This window comes from Panthera leo, chromosome D3 (assembly GCF_018350215.1).
Source record: "Panthera leo isolate Ple1 chromosome D3, P.leo_Ple1_pat1.1, whole genome shotgun sequence".
In the NCBI taxonomy this organism is placed as follows: Eukaryota; Metazoa; Chordata; class Mammalia; order Carnivora; family Felidae; genus Panthera; species Panthera leo.
The window spans coordinates 76,415,449-76,434,191 of NC_056690.1; the positions used below are offsets into that span (position 1 = coordinate 76,415,449).

At 46.8% G+C, this 18,743-nt stretch overlaps 1 protein-coding gene across 1 annotated transcript in view; it reads right to left on the bottom strand.

The window, feature by feature from the left end:
- The window catches only part of ATP8B1 (ATPase phospholipid transporting 8B1), a 126,255-nt gene that overhangs the window by 42,013 nt on the left and 65,499 nt on the right, over positions 1-18,743 (bottom strand). Inside the window, exons 3-6 of the mRNA XM_042911788.1 lie at positions 4,840-4,937; positions 2,369-2,482; positions 211-309; positions 35-96 (exon numbers count right to left, since the gene is read on the bottom strand). Of these exons, the coding sequence (XP_042767722.1) occupies positions 35-96; positions 211-309; positions 2,369-2,482; positions 4,840-4,937 (373 nt within the window). The remainder of the gene's footprint in view (positions 1-34; positions 97-210; positions 310-2,368; positions 2,483-4,839; positions 4,938-18,743) is intronic.

Sequence of the window (18,743 nt, forward strand, 5' to 3'; positions counted from 1 at the left end):
TGTTCTTGTAACTAAGTTAAGGAAGACACAGTACCTGCCGTCCTTAATGACTTCACACGTCCTATTGTTGATTTCATTATCCATTTTATGGCGAGCCTTTAGAAGAGAGGAGGGGAAAGGTTATTTGAATATTCTCCAAACGTGAGATATTAACGCCAAACTAAAATAAGCTCACAGCAGGGAGGAGAAAGTTGCCCCAGAAATCCTTACCACGTCGTCCACCAGGTCTTTGATGGCCGTGATGCCCAGCACCAGGAGCAAGGGCACCAGGGTGGTGTACCATGCCAGGGTCGTGATTTGAGGAATCGCCTGAAAGAAATACAATTAGACGTGTGTGCCCACGAAGGCACGGCATCTACAGGTAACTGCTGATTCGAACCTCCAAGCCTACGTCCTGTAGGGCAGGTAGGAAAGTCACCGAAGCCTCCAGCTGACCACCTTCTTGCCGCCCTCTCTAGCTTATGGCCTCCTGGAACAGGCCCCAGAGAACAGTGGCTCCTGAAATTGTCTCATTGCCACCTTAACTGGACACCAGGGGGGCTAAAAGAGAACTGCTCCAAACTCTTTGTGAAAATCATAACTAACGGCAGGGAGGGCCGTGTGGGGAGCTGGGACAAGTAGTCCTTCAGCTTTTATAGGGAATCCATGTAGCAGGCTGTCCCCTGCTGGTTGCTTAGCCAGTGGTCTCTGAGGGTCTCACGATGGAGGCAAGGACGGCAACAGGTCGCAGCTGCCTCTGAAAGCCAGTGATTGCGCTGGGCCTCGGAGGAAGCCTTGCCTCCATTAAGACGGCCTTGAAGTTGGAACAAAAGATTGGGAAGCGAGTTTAGTAAAGATCTCTTGTAACCATCCTACGGATCATCAGGTCACATGACGTAGTCATTAAAACGACAGGCTGGGGGCGCCTGGGTGGCTCAGTCGGGTGGGCGTCCGACTTCGGCTCGGGTCATGATCTCATGGTTCATGGGTTCGAGCCCCGCGTCGGGCTCTGTGCTGACAGCTCGGAGCCTGGAGCCTGTTTCAGATTCTGTGTCTCCCTCTCTCTCTGACCTTCCCCCATTCATGCTTTCTCTCTGTCTCAAAAATGAAAAAACGTTAAAAAAAAAATTAAAAAAAAATAATAATAAATAAAAAAATAATAATAAATAAAAACAATAAAATGACAGGCTTTGCGGTGAAGTTCCTGGATCCAAGTCCCGCCCCAGTCTCTCGCTTAGGGCTTTGGGACTTTGAACAAGCTCCGGTGCCTCACGGGCCTCAGTTTCTCTGAAAACGGAGGTTAATGATAGCATTTACATCACAGAGTACAAGAATTAAGTGAAGTAACCAGCGAAGGGCTGTCTAAAGCTATTACTATCACTTTAACTTAAATTGCTAGATCTTAAGAGAAGACGATTGGGGGTTGGTCGAAAGAGAGAACGATCATTTGCCACAGTATTATCAATGTAACGCCCCCTTTTCCTTGCTAGAAGGAAAGAAGGGAAGACTGGCCCACTTATGACATAGCAGTACCTTCAAATTTTAGTGTTTGTCTCCACGTGGGCCGGTTTCAAAGGTCCCTCTTGGTAACAGGAATATTCTATACTGTCAAGCCAGTAGATCTCATATCCTACTAAATCTGTTGGGGATCCGGTTCTCCCTCCTGCTTCCTCGCCGCTCCCTGCTTCCCCCTTCCCCACCCGGACACACACATGTTCCCATTTGCATGAAACCCTCTTCGGTAAATCCCAGCAGATGAGACGGTTTTCCAAATCCAAGGCTTGTTGTCAAGTGCTAAAGGTTGATAGTCTGGTAACTAGAGGGTGTAGAGTTCCCTTGATTATAACGATTTCTAGATAGGTAAAATTAACACTCTCTAGATAAGTGGGTCCTTTGCCACAATCAAGGAAAAAAAAAACAGCCTCAGGAAAGGAATAGGCCTTTTGTCAACACAAAAACCAATTCACAAAAATAATCTATCGAGAATTATGACCCAAACATTGGTACAAATAAATAATATTCTTGACGAAATTAAGCACCTACATGAAAAACAAAGGGCAGGCACACAATAAATAGAATTTTAGGGTACACATAATTGTACAATGTGAAGGTTTTAACTGTATTCACTTCAGGGAAACCAGTTTTAACATTCACATTAGTACGCGACTGATTTTTTTTTTTTTTTTAAATATAGAATTAAACTCTTTCCATTTGCTTCCTTTCCCTGTTTACTTAACATTGTCGAGCTGGTTCTGCATGAGGCACTGTTTCCTTGTGTGCAAAAAGCCTGATGTTAATACAACAACTTTTAAGATTACATGTGTCCACAACTTAAATGTTACTGAGTCATCATAACTCAAAACAGATTTAAGATATCAAAGGGCATTACCTGTAAGATAAGAAGTACCAGGAAATAGAAATTGGCTGCTCTCTTAAACTGCTCAAACAAATTCATTGGTAGGAAGGTAAAGGCATTATACTTGTACGTTTTAATTGCATTATTCTGTTGGGAAAAAAAAAAAAAAAAATGAAAGGGTCATTCTACATGGGGCCGAGCTTTTATCCTGATGTATACACCCCTGTGAAAATCACTAAAGCCTGATGGCCTACAGGGACACAGGGACATGGGCCAGGAAGACACCGAGATTTCCTTTACGCTTTTAATTCTAATCAGGCCTCAGAATGACTCCTTGGAGGCTTAGGTCAGAGACAGCAACAAGAAGCAGACATTTCACTTCAAAGGTCTCTGTGGCAAATCTGACTGAGCAAATGGACATGGTTGGCAGATTCCTGACTCCTCAGAGCCTCTTAGAAAATAGGGCAGGGGCGCCAGGGTGGCTCCGTCGGTGAAGCGTCCGACTTCAGCTCAGGTCATGATCTCATGGTTCGTGAGCTCGAGCCCCCCGTCAGGTTCTATGCTGACGGCTCAGAGCCTGGAGCCTGCTTTGGATTCTGTGTCTTCCTCTCTCTCTCTGCCCCTACCCCGCTCATGCTCTGTCTCTCTCTCTCTCAAAAATAAGCAAACATTAAAAACAACAACAACAACAGTAAAAAAAGAGAAAACAAGGCAAAGGGAGACGTCAGCCCGAACGACGACGCTGGAAAAGGAACACTCTTTTACTGAAGGGGGATGAAGTCTACCGTGTAAAGTAAAAGACGCTGTTGTGTGTTGAATCGTGTGCCCCTTTTAAAAGATATGCTCCCGGGGCGCCTGGGTGGCGCAGTCGGTTAAGCGTCCGACTTCAGCCAGGTCACGATCTCACGGTCCGTGAGTTCGAGCCCCGCGTCAGGCTCTGGGCTGATGGCTCAGAGCCTGGAGCCTGTTTCCGATTCTGTGTCTCCCTCTCTCTCTGTCCCTCCCCCGTTCATGCTCTGTCTCTCTCTGTCCCAAAAATAAAAATAAACGTTGAAAAACATTTAAAAAAAAAAAAAAAAATAAAAAAAAATAAAAAAAAAAAAAAAAAAAAAAAAATAAAAGATATGCTCCCGTCCTAACTCCAATAGCTGTGACTGTCATCTTATTTGGGAATGGGGTCTTTGCAGCTGTAATCAAGTTACAGTGAAGTCATGCTGGATGAAGGTGGGCCCTCATCCAATGTCTGCCGCCCTTAGAAGAAGAAGGAGAGGACAAGTGGACACAGACATAGGGACACACAGGGACAAGGCTGTGTGGAGACAGAGCCGGGGAGTGGAGGGATGCGTCTACAAGCCAAGGAAGGCCAAGGATTGTCGGCAACCTCCAGAAGCCGGGACAGAAGCCTGGAAGAGACGCTGCCTCAGACCCTCCGGAAGGAACCAACCGGACTGACACCTTGATTTTGGACTCATGGTCCCTAAACTGTAAGAAAATACATTTCTGTTGTCTTAAACCAGCCCGTCTGTGGCTCTGCTACAGCTGTCCTAGCGACTAAAAGACACGTTACGACGTGTAAGCACACACCTGACGGGGGACCCTTGATCATATTAGATTATTTTTTAATAATTGCTTTAATGTTTATTTTCGAGAGTGAGAGAGAGAGCAAGCAGGGGAGGGGCAGAGAGAAGGCGACAAGAGGATACAAAGCAGGCACTGCACGGTCAGCACCAAGCCCAATGCGGGGCTCAGACTCACGAGCCGTGAGATCATGACCTGAACCGAAGTCAAACACTCGGCCGACTGAGCCACCCAGGTGCCCCGATCGTATTTTAAAGGTAATAAGGACTTCTGGGGTGAAAAGATCTTTGGTCTCTAAATCTATCACAGGCAGAAAAGGGGGAAATAGTTTCTTAAGATTCCTTTCAAATTCTTATTACTTTCAAACATAACGTTTCTGTGACACTGTTGTATATTCTTCTATAAAACATTAAGAGAGCTCTGCACGCACACAGGGAACTTTTCAATCTGCATAATTTTGTTTTGGGTCGTGTCAAGCCACCCCAACTCACCTTTATTAAATTCAAAGTGATGAATAAAAATGATATTCTATATGACGGACAATGATAATCAGGGATTATCAGGCCAGGGATTATCTGGAAGGCAGGTGTCCCATGAAGTTGCTAAGCATAATGGCTACTGGAAAAAACTGGCTCTTAGCGAAGATGAGCTAGAAAGTTAAAATCCATGGGGCGCCTGGGTGGCTCAGTCGGTTAAGCGTCAGGCTTCGGCTCGGGTCATGATCTCATGGTTCCTGGGTTCAAGCCTCACGTCACTCTGTGCTGACAGCTCGGAGCTTGGAGCCTGCTTCAGATTCTGTATCTCCCTCTCTCTGCCCCTCCCCTGCTTGCTCTCGATCTCGCTCTCCCTCCCACCCCCCACTCCCCAAAATAAATAATAACATTAACAAACACTTTTTTTAATTTAGAAAGTTAATATCCACTTACCGCATATTTGCTCTCCTTAATACAAAAGAACTTTGTGTTCATAAATTGAGGCTGTTCATGGAAGCTTCGATCATTTGCCTTGACTTGCCATGTACAATCTTTTAAAAAGAAAGAGAAAAGTAGTCCATCAAGCATAAAATTAGCGTATTGTTGTGGGCTGAACCGTGAGCTTCCCAGGTTCATCTGGTAAAGTCCAAACTCCCCCTCCAGGCCTCAGAGTATGACTGTTTGGAAATAGGGTGATTGCAGATGTGATCGCGTTAAAGTGAGGTCATTAGAGTTGACCCCAACCCAATAAGGCGATGGCCTTCTTAAAAAAAAAAAAAAGCGAATTTGCACACAGATATGCACAGTTGGGAGCTGGTGGGAAAACATGGCCACCTACAAGCCAAGGACAAAGGCCTGGAACAGACCCTTCCCTCACAGCCTCAGTAGGAACCAACTGTACCCACACCTTGACCTCAGATTTATAGTCTCCGAATCTGTGAGACAGTAAGGTTCTGCGGTTGAAGCTACCCAGCTTGTGCCACTGTGACGGCAGCCCTAAGCCAACGAACGGACATGCTGTGACTCATAGAATGTTCATGGAACATTGGAGTTCTACAAGAGTAATCCTCATTTAAACATGGCCCGAACAAAATCCCAGAGCCCCCGGAAGGTCACAGCTAAATTAAGTCAAATTATTTTTTCCAGACTCACTCACTTGGTTTATAAAATCGGTAACCGAGTATCAAGGGAATGAATAAAATCAACGAAAAAGGACATCACCCAACTAATCCAACACTTTTGAGTCTTGCGCGCAGATCGGCATGTGCTGCTTTACCTCACGTGCTTCGCGTCACAGACACAGTACTGAGCAGACTCGGTCCATTCAATCGGCATGTCTAAATTCCAAGGCATCTGAGAAAGTCCATAGCATCTCTACTGCCGGGGGGAACATTCCTCACCCAACAGGTGTCTCATAAAACACTTCTCCCAATCCACCCCCCCCCACCCCTCCCCACACTCTTTCTGACCTGATTCTTCTTGGGGGTAGTTTTCTCCACACTTACTGGCAGATGTTGTCTACTGGTTCAACAGGGCAATTCCCAACTCTGAGATCACGTCCTTCCTACTTCCCCGCCTACAGCCGACGACATTTCTAACATCTGTGCTTATCAGATGTGCTTATCTTTGCCCTCTTATTTTTCCGTATAGGTTTATCAGGTATGTATCCCCCAAAATAAGTTGCTCAGGCTGGTTTTGAGCTGTATCACTTGTATTCTTCTGTGAATTGCTTTTCCACTCGCAATACTATGTAACTTTCATCTACACTAATGTGGTGTAGTATAAAATATACTATTCATTGCTGCTGTTTTCTAGCATCATGCATATGCCAAAATTGATCAATTCTTCTGTTGGCGAATAGTTTGGGTGTTTCTAGCGTCTTGCTATTGTTATGAATCATTTTGCTATAATAATAAACATTCTCTGGAACTCATAAGATGTTTTTTTTCCCCCAGGTATCTACTTAGGAGTGGGAAGTCTGGGTGATGACTTTCCTCTTTTACTTGCCCATAAACTTCCTGCACCCCTCCTCCTTCTCTTGACTGTCCCTTGAGAGGACAGGAGTCCAGTCTATGTTGAGGACCCCTTGGTGGGGGAGGGGGTGGCGGTGGGGAGAGAAGGAAGGAGAGGAGAGGCAGGTGGTGATGGTAGGACTTCAGCTACAGCATTGGGGAACCAGTCGGGAATGCGTGAAGCAAGGCAGCATCCTCACACTGGCTCTAAGGAGCATGAACGTGAGGTTGGGGTCTTCTGACCGGAGACAGGGGACTCAAGCTACACCATGGTGACATCGCACCATCAGCCCACTGTGAAATTGCCGCTGCCTGTGGGACATAGAGATTCCAACAGAAGATCTGTTCCATCCTGAGATGGTCTCTCTGTTTATCTAACCTGCAGAAAGGAAAGCTGGCATGGTCCCCAGCAACTCTTCTCCGAGCCTGGGCCCCCACAGTAGCTTGCCCCTCTGTCTCCTTTTTAATGAGACTCCAAGTTTACGGGCCCCCTTGATCCCCAAACCCAGCCCCTGGCTACCCTCTGCTGTCTCCATGGCGGTCTCCATGTTCCCCTCTCCACAGCCTCGGAACCAACACCCACCTCTCTGTCTCACGGTGGGACCACTGTTTTGTGCTAGAGCTGGCTTTGACGTCGCTCAATGGAGAGCCAACCCCGTGGCTCTCTTCCAGAATCAGCAGGAGATGGGCTCCTCCCTGGTTTGTGAAATATCCTGGGGTCCTTTGTGGTGGGGTTGCAGCTGCTGCTTCCTGGGCTGATCCAGACTTCTTTCTTTTTGTCCTTTCTAGTGGCTCCATAGCTGGCTGAAGACTCATTGGAGGTAGGTTTCTGAGTTGACCTGTCACCCCTATCTTATAGCATTGTCACCTACCCCGTGGTGAAAGGAGCTCCTCCTACTGGGTTTGGTCCTCCCTTCTTTCCTTCCAAGCGTTAGCACTGGGCTGGGAGACTCCTTGGCTTCCAACCTGTCCACTTATGGAGCCTTCTCTGTGCAGAGCTGAAATAAGGGTCCCACTACTGCATGTTTAGCTGCTTGGGCAGCAGGTTCGCAGGTAGTCTCTGGGCCTGCAACCACCACACTGGGCAGCTCTCTGGGGACAGGCCACGGCCTCCCATGACACGCTGAAAGTCCCCCCGGAGGATATGCTTGCAGACCTTCCGAATGAATAGGAAAGGCACAGCTCACAAGGTGAGGTCTAGTTTATCTCTGGCTCAAGTCCTTTTTATCTCAGTGGATCACCTGTTGATGGAGCCCAGCACCTCATGGAAATTTCAGCTCAAGGGGCCTTTCTAACATAGAGATGATGAACCTGGCAGTCAGGCTACCTCCGCAGAGGAAAAATATTTCCACCCACCTGGCTTGTCTTTGCCCATCTACTCCTGACTTCTTCGGTCCCATCATGCATAGGTCGGTGGCTAACACATGTTCAGTGCTTAGCGTGTGTCAGGCATGGGGCCAAGTAGTCCGGCTACTCTGTCCACTTTGCTGTCCTGACTGGGCCTTCTCTTGTGACCTATGCTCCAAACCACCCTGAGAACTCTGCCCACGAGCTGACGTCAGATGGTTGCTTATGAGCATAGGGTTGACTTTTCCACCAGGAAAGGTGGAAGTCAAATATCAGGTTGTGCTTGGTTTCCTAACGGGAAGGCAGAGGCATAAGCATCCACTGCTATGAAGGCTCAAGACCGGATGCTATCAATCGCGAAGAAAAGTCGAGGAAGCACCTCTTTGGCATTAGGTTCTCCAGTGACTTGTGTTTGAACGTGCACGCTAGACGAACCCCGCCCCCCGACCGTGGGATACACATGTGTGGGTGAGCCCAGTTTTGATGAACCCCTCCTCCCCTGCAAACTGGTAAGGGAGGGAAATTAACAACTAACGCGACTCAACTAGTTTTGGAGACGGGAAGATATTAAAAAAATTTTCAAGTAAAGAATTCTAAAAGTATCCATCTTATATAATTATCACAATAAAGATAGACTTTTAAAAATAATGTGTTACATTTTTTCAAATGATTCACTTTCTAGACTTCTCCCTCATAGGAAGTACAGATAATTTTGCAAAAGGGACAAGCGTGGACTGCTGAAGAATGCAAATAATTAACCTTGTTACTTCTTTAAACACCACAATACCATTACCGAAAATTCCTCTTGCATCACTTTGGCTGCCCTTCATCGGGCAATCATAATGATCGTGTCATTGCAAACGCAGAAGCTCCCAGCACCTCTGTAGCTAAAGCGCAATTTTATGACATGGGACGATTAAACTGGAACCGGAAGACAACTCATAAGCTCTACTGCAATGTGCATTATCTACTATGCAATCAGAATATAACGTATGCAGAGCATTTCTTTTCCACTCAAATAGGACACCTAAATAAAAGTAGGTAAAATGGATATTTTATGGGATAATCCTGAATCTATTCTATGTCACGGAAATTTGAAAATGCATGTGCTTTTAGTGGTTTACTTTGGCTTGCTGATGACTTAAGACACACCTCCAGGCACCAGTGTTCCAGAACTTCACTGAGCCGCTGTTCCAAAATTCAGGAAGGCTGAGAAAAAAAACGTTGACAGGATTCCCCAAGAATCAAGAAAAGGCCAAAGGGAAGGGATAAAAATCGATCTCAGAAAAACTCAACAGGAAAGAATAAGCCGCCCTTGTAATGAGCTGGATTCTTTGGTCCCCCTCACGGCTCTTTTCCCCTCATCATTAAACCCCCCAGCTAGTGGCTCCTCTGTCTGTCCCAGCACTACACCTCATCCCCAGACATTTTGATGTGGATGCCTCTGACGCAAAGTAGCATTTGGCCTCAAGCAGGACCCGTGAAGGGTTTACTGGAAATGACCTCGGTTTCTTAATGTTATGCTTTTGATAACATCTTAGGGAGACCAGAGAAAGTAACCACGTTATCTTCATCTGCAACATACTGAGCTTAACCGCAGGAGTTTTCCAGTTAATTTTAGAAATCTGACTGTAGTCAAATAGTCAATAACCCCATTTCCAACAAGGTTTCTTGTCTGGCATAATTCAGACAAATCGGAGGGCAAATAAATTGATGCCTTCTCTTAATCCTCCCCTGAGTTTTATGCTAATTGCTTGAGGAATATTTCAAGCAGAGGCCATAAAAAAAAGCAAAAGCTGTGTCTGTGGTCAAATACATTTGCAAAAGACAGCATAAAATACTGCATCCTTTATTTTTTTTTGCCCTTTGGATATTCAATGGACCCAGTAATATATTAAAGGCTCTAAGAAGGCATTTTAAAAATTTTATTTAATTCAGTCTTTTCAAAATCAATGTGACCACAGGCACATTTTGTTAAAATTACTGAACACCTACTAATATGGTTTGAGAAATGCTCTGCTAAAGCGCATACCTTTAGGAAGGGTAGCAAAATAACATTCGGAAATATTTGTCTTTTTGATCAAACATTAACTAATTACTCACTTGGAACAGAGAACTTTACAAAACATTTGGACCACAAGGCTAATTTACAGAAAAAGAATATATCTTGTACCATGGGGTGCCTGGGTGTCCCAGTCAGTTAACATCCAACTCTTGGTTTTGGCTCAGGTCATGACCTCACGGTTCATGAGTTCGAGTCCCATGTCAGGCTCTGCACTATGGTGCAGAGCCTGTTTGGAATTCTCTCTCCCTCCATCTCTCTGCTTCTCCCCTGCTCGTGCTAGCACTCTCTCGCTCTCTCTCAAAATAAAATAAAATATTTAAAAAATTTTTAAAATTACTTTAAAAAAGAAGATATCTTGTCCCATTTTCTAGAATGAAAATATTGATGAAGAAAAGAGAAGAAATAATAAATTTACAGGCAAAAAATGCACGTGTGTCCCCTTGGGAAAAAGCTAGGAAGATATCAACTAACAACGTTGTGTAAAGCCATCAATGCATGTGTCCAGAGATGCATTTAACATCAACCAGCTGTGGCTCAAAACCATCCCCGAATTTGGTAAATGTGTATTCGATACGTCTAAATGTTACTACATGATATTCAGAGTGTTCCTACGGTCACCAAAACCTTTGATTGCTGCCATTTGGAAAAGGAAGTAAACTTCACCTGGTCCCTCATCCTTACTGCTGGTTCTGAATTCTTGCTTAGACACCAGTAACCAAATAGCTACATGGGTGGGTACGGACTGCAGTCAGCCAGCAGAGGAAAAAGATCAAAAGCTTAACATCAAAAAGAAAAAGCAACAAACAACAGAAGAGAAAATTGGGTAAAGGACATGAATAGACCTCTCCTACAAAGAGAAATTCAAATGGCTCTTCAATACGTGAAAAGCTACTCAAGTTCAGTAGAAAAGAAGCGTAATTCTTCAGGGAAGTACCAATTTTTTATCTCATAATGGCAAAATGTTGGCAAGAGTAAGGAATGTGAGGACACACTGGGTTGAAAAGAGAGTGGAGGGTCAGGCGCTCTTAGGTGGTCTCTGTGGACAGCGATTTGCCCATATCTACCAGATTTTAACACACACATGCACGGACTGAAGGAGCGATCCCACTTCTAGGAATCGATCCCCCACGTATATATTCACACATGGGAGAAATGATGCGGCTCGGTGTTCTTCAGTGCAGCCCTATTTATCAGAAAGATTAGAAACAGCCCAAATGTCACCACGAGCAGCCGGTTAAACATCGACATGACAAAAGTCTAAGCAGTCTGCAAAAAAGAAATAAAGAAAGAAAGAAAGAAAGAAAGAAAGAAAGAAAGAGAAAAGAAAAAGAAAAGAAAAAGAAAAGAAAAGAAAAGAAAAAAGAAAAGAATAAGGCGGCTTTCTACGGACTCAGAGGAAAGATCTCCAAATTACGCTAAGCAACAAAAGCAGGGGGTGTGTACCATACTGTGCTTTCAGCCATGTGACACACAGAATTGACGCACAGTAGGGATGCACGCACGTACACATTCTGGCACGCGTGTGTTTATGGATCTATGGGTATGCAAGGGCACGTGTCTGTAAGTCTTCTTTGCACTTACAAGTGTATGTATATTTCCAAGAGGACATTTGAGACACTGACAACATCAGCTTCTTTCTGGGAAATAAAACTGCATGGCTGAGGGACAGAGGAGGCACGGAAGGAGACTTCATTTTCACCACTGCCTTCAATAATTATCTCCAAATGCATGTACTACCTTTCAAAACAGTACGTTTGCAATTCAATTCCTTCCCTCTATAGGTTTACATATAAAGCCAGTGTGTATGTTGCTTGATTTCTTATGGTCATTATACCATTCTATTTACTATTTAAAAAAATATTTTTCTAAAAGGCAGTGGAATGGTGAGTGGGGATAAATCAAGAGGGAAGAATACAGGAAAGGATGGAAGTCTATGTGGTCATGGCTTCTGATGCCCAGCCAAGCCACAGGGCTTCAGGACGGCAATGCCACAGTCAGTTGTCGGTTTGCCCTCGTCACACTAGCAGCAGTGAGCGGGATGTATTTGAAGGGAACAAGTGTCAGGGCAGAAGACCATTGCAGTCATTGATGTGAGCCCAAGCCAGAACTAAGGGACTGGAAATAGCAGACAGATTCAAGAACTTATAGGACAACTGTCTGAATGTGGGCAAGAAAGAACGAGAACTTGAAATGAGAAAAAGGTGACCTCAGGATCCCAGCCTGGGTGACTGGATGGACAGAGATGCCAAGAGCGAGCTAGAGAACACAGAGGTGGAAGTCTAGTTGGGAGGCTGGTGAACTGAAGAACCTCCAGGATGCATGGGGTGGGGGTGGGGGGGGGGATGGGGAAGGAAACCATCCAGGAGCCACAAAAACAGATCTGGACTCCAAGCTGAGGTTGAGGGCAGAGATACAGATTGGAAGGTACTGGATATGCAGATTCGGGTTGAAACCCTGAGCGTGAATGGATCACATCGGAAGTGAGTATGGAGGTGGTTTTAGGAGGGAGACTGAAGGAGCCAGGACAGAGAGGGTAATGACACAGGAAAAGCGGGGACACAGGAGGCCACCCCAGGGGAGGGGCGCAGAAGGATGCGTGAGTTTGCACAGCCTTGAGTTTCTCACATGGAGAGGAGGTGGCTCAAAGCGGGTGCCCTCGGGAGAGCACTGATGGTTTGAACAGCTCTTGTGAAGGCGAGAAAGGCATTAGCCATGGGCAGGCAAGAGCGACGAGTCAAGAAATGATGTTTATCTGCTGGTTTGTGTGTATTCATAGCATTCAGCTCTGTTGCTCCCTTACGCCACCCCATCTCCCCAAAAAAGAAAAGCAATGAGCTCAAACACCGAGAGAATGAAAGCAAAAGGCCAGATGCTGTGGCTTGTTTATGAGCGCGCACACGCGCGCGCACACACACACACACACACACACACACACAACTTTGCTCCTTGTTCTTGGCACTTGCTACATAAAGTGTGGACAAGTTGGACCCGGTTAGAAATGCAGAACCTCAGGCCACACACCCCAGACCCACGCACCAGAATGGCAATTTAACAAGATCCCAGATGGACTCCTATGCACTCGGCGGGATGAGTTTCTTTCAACTGGGAATCCCTGAGAGGGGCTTTTATCACATCCTGATGCCCAGGGCTCCAGCCCCAGGGATTTTTGCTTTAGTCCGGGCTGAGCCCAGAGAAGGTCCCAAGCGATCCTAATTTGCAAGCGAGGTTGCCATCCATTGCTCAGGAGCAGGGTTTTTTCTCAGTCTTTCTCCTTCTTCACTCCCACCTGAGGGACACCAGTCCTCCCGACAGCCCTCCCTTGTCACAGAAGCAACATACCACAGGGTTTGAGCAAGGCAGGACTTCAAATTTTCGACTGCCTTTTGAAATTAACTTTTGAAATTAACATCTCTCTCTCCCTCAGAGAATCTTTATTCTCGTGGTGCTTTCCCAACTTGATGCGCATACTAGTCATCTTGTTAATAGACTCTGATTGGCTGGTCTGAGAGGAACCCAATGTTCTGCATTTAATTAGCACCCAGGCGAGGCTAGCTAATAGACCTCGCTCTCAGGAGCAGGTGCTCTAGGGGATGCGTCAGACTATTGTACCGATGTGATGTTGAACCCGGTGGGATTCGTTTTAAAATGAAATTCCAGGCACCTGTGGAGTTTAAACGCTCCACCCAAGATTCTGTTGCATCCGAGGGATTGAGACCCACCCCTCGACCACCACCGCCTTAGAGTGAGTGTCTTCCTAAGGTGACACTCCTATCATTAAAAATCTGCTTTAGAGACTCGGGTTTCAAACGGGCACTAAGAAAAACAACAGCCAAGTTGGTCTCCATGAGTAAGAGCTTCCTGGTCAAGGTTCGGTTGTGAATGACGTTACTCCCAAGCAAGTTCTATAAAATGAGATAGGACAGTCTCATCACTCCTTTCCCCATCACACGTCACTCGGCCAGGAACATCCCACACACCCTTCGTTTTATAAGCTGACAGTTGCTATGGTAACCATAAAGCTAAGGCGGTAGAAGGCAGGCCACAGCTTCTTAGGGACAAAAAAAGAAGTAGCCAGCGTGGAATTTCCCCATGGTCGAAAATTCACAATGCATCCACTTGAGTGGAGAACAGAGCTCTCCCCCCCAGCATGTTTCATGGATCTTCTATGATTTACATATTTCAGTGGGCTAATCTGTTTTTTGATCCCAGGTGAAAATTAATTCATAGGTGCTCTAGAGAGCCACAGCCTTACTTCCAGATTCTTCTTGGAAGATAGCCCTTCTATCAGGGAGACGGTGTCTTTGTTTTGTCGACGCCACATCCGATCTGAAATCATACCAAGGACAACTTCTTTTCCTCTGTATGTCTTGATGTGCACGCAGTGATACCTTTAAACCTCAACAATTGAACTTGCCATCTTAACCGCCGATCATTTCGCCCCTGAGCGGAATGTTGAGGCAGCATTCTGAGTTGGAAGAGAGTTTTAAAGAAATGCAATTCTGCGGTGCCTGGTTGGCTCAGTTGGTAGACATACAATACTTGATCTTGGGGCTGTGAGTTCAAGCCCCACATTGGGCCTAGAGCTGACTTCAAAGAAAAAGAGAAAGAGAGGCAGTTGTATATTTTCAAGCACAGAGAGCCACCCGACCCAGCCGGGAAGAAAGGTCTTTGGGACTGCCTGTAACGAACAGCTGGATGTGAATGAACCAGCTTCTCCCAGGCACACGCCTCAGAGGTGCCTAGAAGATGCTCTGGGAGCGGCTTAGCATTCCCTGCATGATGTTGTTCACAATGCTATTTTCGGCTTTAACCGAAAATCAAAGACAAATGACATTGGAGCCTCTGTTTGAATCGGCCCTAATTCCAAAGCGGTAGAATCAGAATTACTTCTAATACGCAGTAGTCCCGTGTCTTTGCTAACCTCAAGCACGAGAAGGTATGCAAACCAGGCAAGTGAACACCCCAGGAGCCCGGGGGGTGCTGGCGGCTGGCTGTGCTGGGTGGGAGTGTGCACGTGTGCTTGTGGAAGGGGTGAGGGGCATGTCCTCACTGGAGAGACTCTACAGCCATTACCTGCAGTCGCTCGGTCCCCTCCGTGCCACTTACATGGGCACAGCAAACTCCAGGAGTCAATTAACTACTCTCACTGGGATGGCAGTCTGGGAACCGAAGCTCAGTGCTGTCTATCACCGCGCGGTTAAGGATTTGAAATGCTATCACTTCCCAGCAACAAGGCTGCTCCATTCTAAGTCATTTCTTACCACTTCATCAAATATTTTTCACTGCCAGGTACCCAGCAACACAAGCGGATGTCTCACCGATATCCCAAACTAGCGAGGCTCAAAACAACAGCTCTCTCTTTGACCTACGATGGGCCCTCCCCCTGCATTACTCATCCCTACAAACGGCTCTGTTATCCACCTTCACAGAAAGCACTTCCGAAGGCCATTGCAACAATATCTTCCAACCTGCAACGTAACCTTCTTACACCTCATCAACAAACGGCATCTAATTTCCCTTCCCTTGAATCAGACCTAGCCTCAGTGACTCTCTCGTCACCAAGAGGTGCTCAGCACAAGTGAGGCTGCCTGAATTCTGCAACCAGCTTCTGCTTTGATCTTGACCTTTCCGGATGCTCGTTCTTCAGGTGGCCCCCCTCATGGGACCCTCCATGGCAGCCCAGTGCCATAGAGATGCCCAAACCATGCAGAGACGCTCCCATCTACAGACCCGGCTGAGCCTTTGAGTTACCCAGCTCAGGTGTCAGACATGAGTGAAGACGATTCCAAACGATTCCGGGCCCCAAATGATTCAAATCACGTCAGTTGTTCAAGCCTTCACAGCTGAGGGCCCAGACATCCTAGAGCAGAAACAAACCACTCACCATGTCCTGTCTGAATTCCGGACTCACAGAATCTATGAACATCATGAGGAGGATTTTATGCCAGTAAGTTTGGAGTGGTTTTTCCTGCAGCAGTAGATAGCTTGGAATATCCCCTAGGGCACCTAAGCCAGAAGTTATTCCTCAGGCCTCCTTTTCTCTTGACCCTCAGATCTAATGGGACTTGTGAATGTCAAATCCTTAACATTTTCTTAATTTTATTGATTGAGTGATTGATTGGGAGTGAGCACGTGTGTGTGAATGGGGGCAATGCAGAGAGAGAGGGAGAGAGAGAATCCCAAGTAGTGCTGACAGCACAGAGCCAGACATGGGGCTCAATCTCACCACCTGGGAGATCACGACCCGAGCCAAGATCAAGAGTTGGGCACTTAAGTGACTGAGCCACCCACGTGCCCACAAATCCCTAACATTCATCATGATCTGTCTCCTTCTCTCTATCCCGGCCATCTTGGTTTGGGTCCTCACCAGTTTTTCTTGGACTATTGTCTACTCCCTTCTCCCTGCTCTTGCCAACATGGGATTTCTAAAATAAATCCATGTACCCACTATATTTATTGGGTGACTATTATGTGCTTTGCATGGAATAAACATGGCCCCAATTGTCATGAAGTCAACAGTCTAGTGGGAGAGAGTCACACGGTCATTCAAGGACATAATCATAAGCGCCCTCATGGGTATGAAGGAAAGCACAAGGGGCTCATACTACAGGGGGTCTGCTCCAGGCTGGGGCTCAGAGAAGGCTTCTCTAAGGAAGTGAGACAACACCGAGAGCCGAAGGGGGAGGAGTCGTCAGCCACATGGAAGGAGCTGGCATCAGATCCCACGTGCAGTGAAGTCTTTGTCCCCCATGAAGGCCAGACTGGGAGGAGCAAGCATGACTATGGAGAAGCTGCGGTGGGAGGCGGCTACTGTACATCTAGCCATGTTATTTTCAGCATGTCCAAACTCCAGCATGACCCATCATCTAGGTTCCAAAACTGACTCTCTGTTCCCTGAATGCTCAGCTCCTTGGAGCCTCCCTTCAAGGTGACTCAGCCTGGAACACCACGCTCCTGACACCCCTGGGGTTGATTTACCTCTCATACTTCCTGCGGACTCAGCTCAGGCATTGTCACCTCCAGGAAGCCTTCCCTGACCAGGGAAGGCCGCTGAAGTGCTCACCTGGTTCCCTAGTCATACCTGTGAAGCTCTCTGACATGTTCAATCACAAATGCCCACTGAGCCTCTCCAATGCACCAGGCACGGAGCCCAGTGCCCTGACCCCAACGGGGCACAGGACAGATTAGCCCCCGGGCCCTGTAGCACTTACAGCTTAGCTGGAAGATGGGCAATAGACAACGAGTCACTCAGCTTTTGATTTTTTTTTGGTGGGCAGGGTGTCTACAAACTGTACCTTTTCTTCCAAGTTTTAATTTAAATTCTAGTTCATTAACATGTAGTGTAATACTGGTTTCAGGTGTAGAATTTAGTGATTCATCACTTACATGCAACACCCAGTGCTCGTCCCAGCAACTGCCCTCCTGAATGCCCATCACCCATTTAGCCCATCCCCCCACCCTCTTCCCCTGATCAATCCTCCATTTGTTCTCTATCATAGTCACTCAATTTTTAAATTTTTTTTAATGTTTATTTATTTTTGAGAGAGAGAGAGAGAGAGAGAGAGAGAGAGACAGAGTGTGAGTGGGGGAGGAGCAGAGAGAAAGAGAGGGAGACACAGAATCTGAAACAGGCCCCAGGCTCTGAGTTGTCAGCACAGAGCCTGACGCGGGGCTTGAACTCGGGACCAGCGAGATCATGACCTAGGCCCAAGTCAGACGCTTAAGTGACTGAGCCACCCAGGTGCCCCAGTCACTCAGTTTTTAAGTCTCACTGGGAGAGGTGCTGAAAAGCTGGTGGGGAAGCCCACAGTGACCTCCTCTTGTCATAACCGCCTTGTTCCCCAGGCTTTTAGTTCCTCTGCGTGTGGTAGGCGTACCGCCTTCCTCCTGCTGTGGAGCCTCTGTATGTGGTCCCCTACTCAGGACCGTCCTGCCTCCCCTCTCCCTTCCCCTGATGAGCTCCTCCTCATCTCTCACTTGGCAGGCCAGGCAACCTTTTTCACAAGGAAGCAGGGCAGGCTCCTGTGTCCCAGCCCTTGGAGCAGAACCACAGGTCCATCCATTAGGAGAGTAAGTCATTGCATGAGTGAGGCTCTTTCTGCAAGGTTTAGCTTTGTCCCTGCAGCTGTACGTGTGCAGGGGTTAACTTTCCCACAGTTTTCTGCCTTCTCTGTTTTGAGAGACTTGCGCCTTGACCTCCTGCAGGTAGACTGCCCTACTTCAGCCCAGACCCACAGCTTCACCTGAGAAACCACTGGGGCCCAGGAGAGCAGACGTGGGAGTGGCATGAGAGTCCACAGGTCCGCGAACAAAAAGACTGGAGAAGGCTGTGTTCATGGGAAAGGCTTAGAAGATGGCAGAGGCAGGGGTGACTGACCCTAAATCACCCCAAATTTCCTCAATATGCAGGCAAATTCACTGGTGGGAAAATGAACTGTTCTTTATCCCAGCCACCTCTCCGACCATTCATCATCCTTGGGTGTGGGGACAGAAGGAGCTGTTTAAAAGAAGGAGTCCACAGCTTTAACCTTGGGGGTCCAGGAGAATCTGAGTGCCCCAAAAGAAAGTAGAGGGGTCGAGAAGAAGGTTCGATGATGGACAGATGAGAGGAGATGATAGGGCAGGGTAGACACTTTCACTTTGATATGGAAGACATTAAGGGAGGAACTGGCCAGAGGGGGTAGTGGAGAACAAGAGCTACTATTTATTGAGCATTTACTGTGTGCCTGAAGCTGTGCTAAATCCTTTACATTTGTTTTCTGATTTTTTAAACTGTTTTTTAATCTTTATTTATTCTTTGAGAGAGAGCACGCGCGCGCACAAGCAGGGGAGGGGCAGAGGGAGGGAGACACAGAATCTGAAGCAGACTCCAGGTTCTGAGCTGTCAGCACAGAGCCCGACGCGGGGCTCGAACTCACGAACCGGGAGATCAT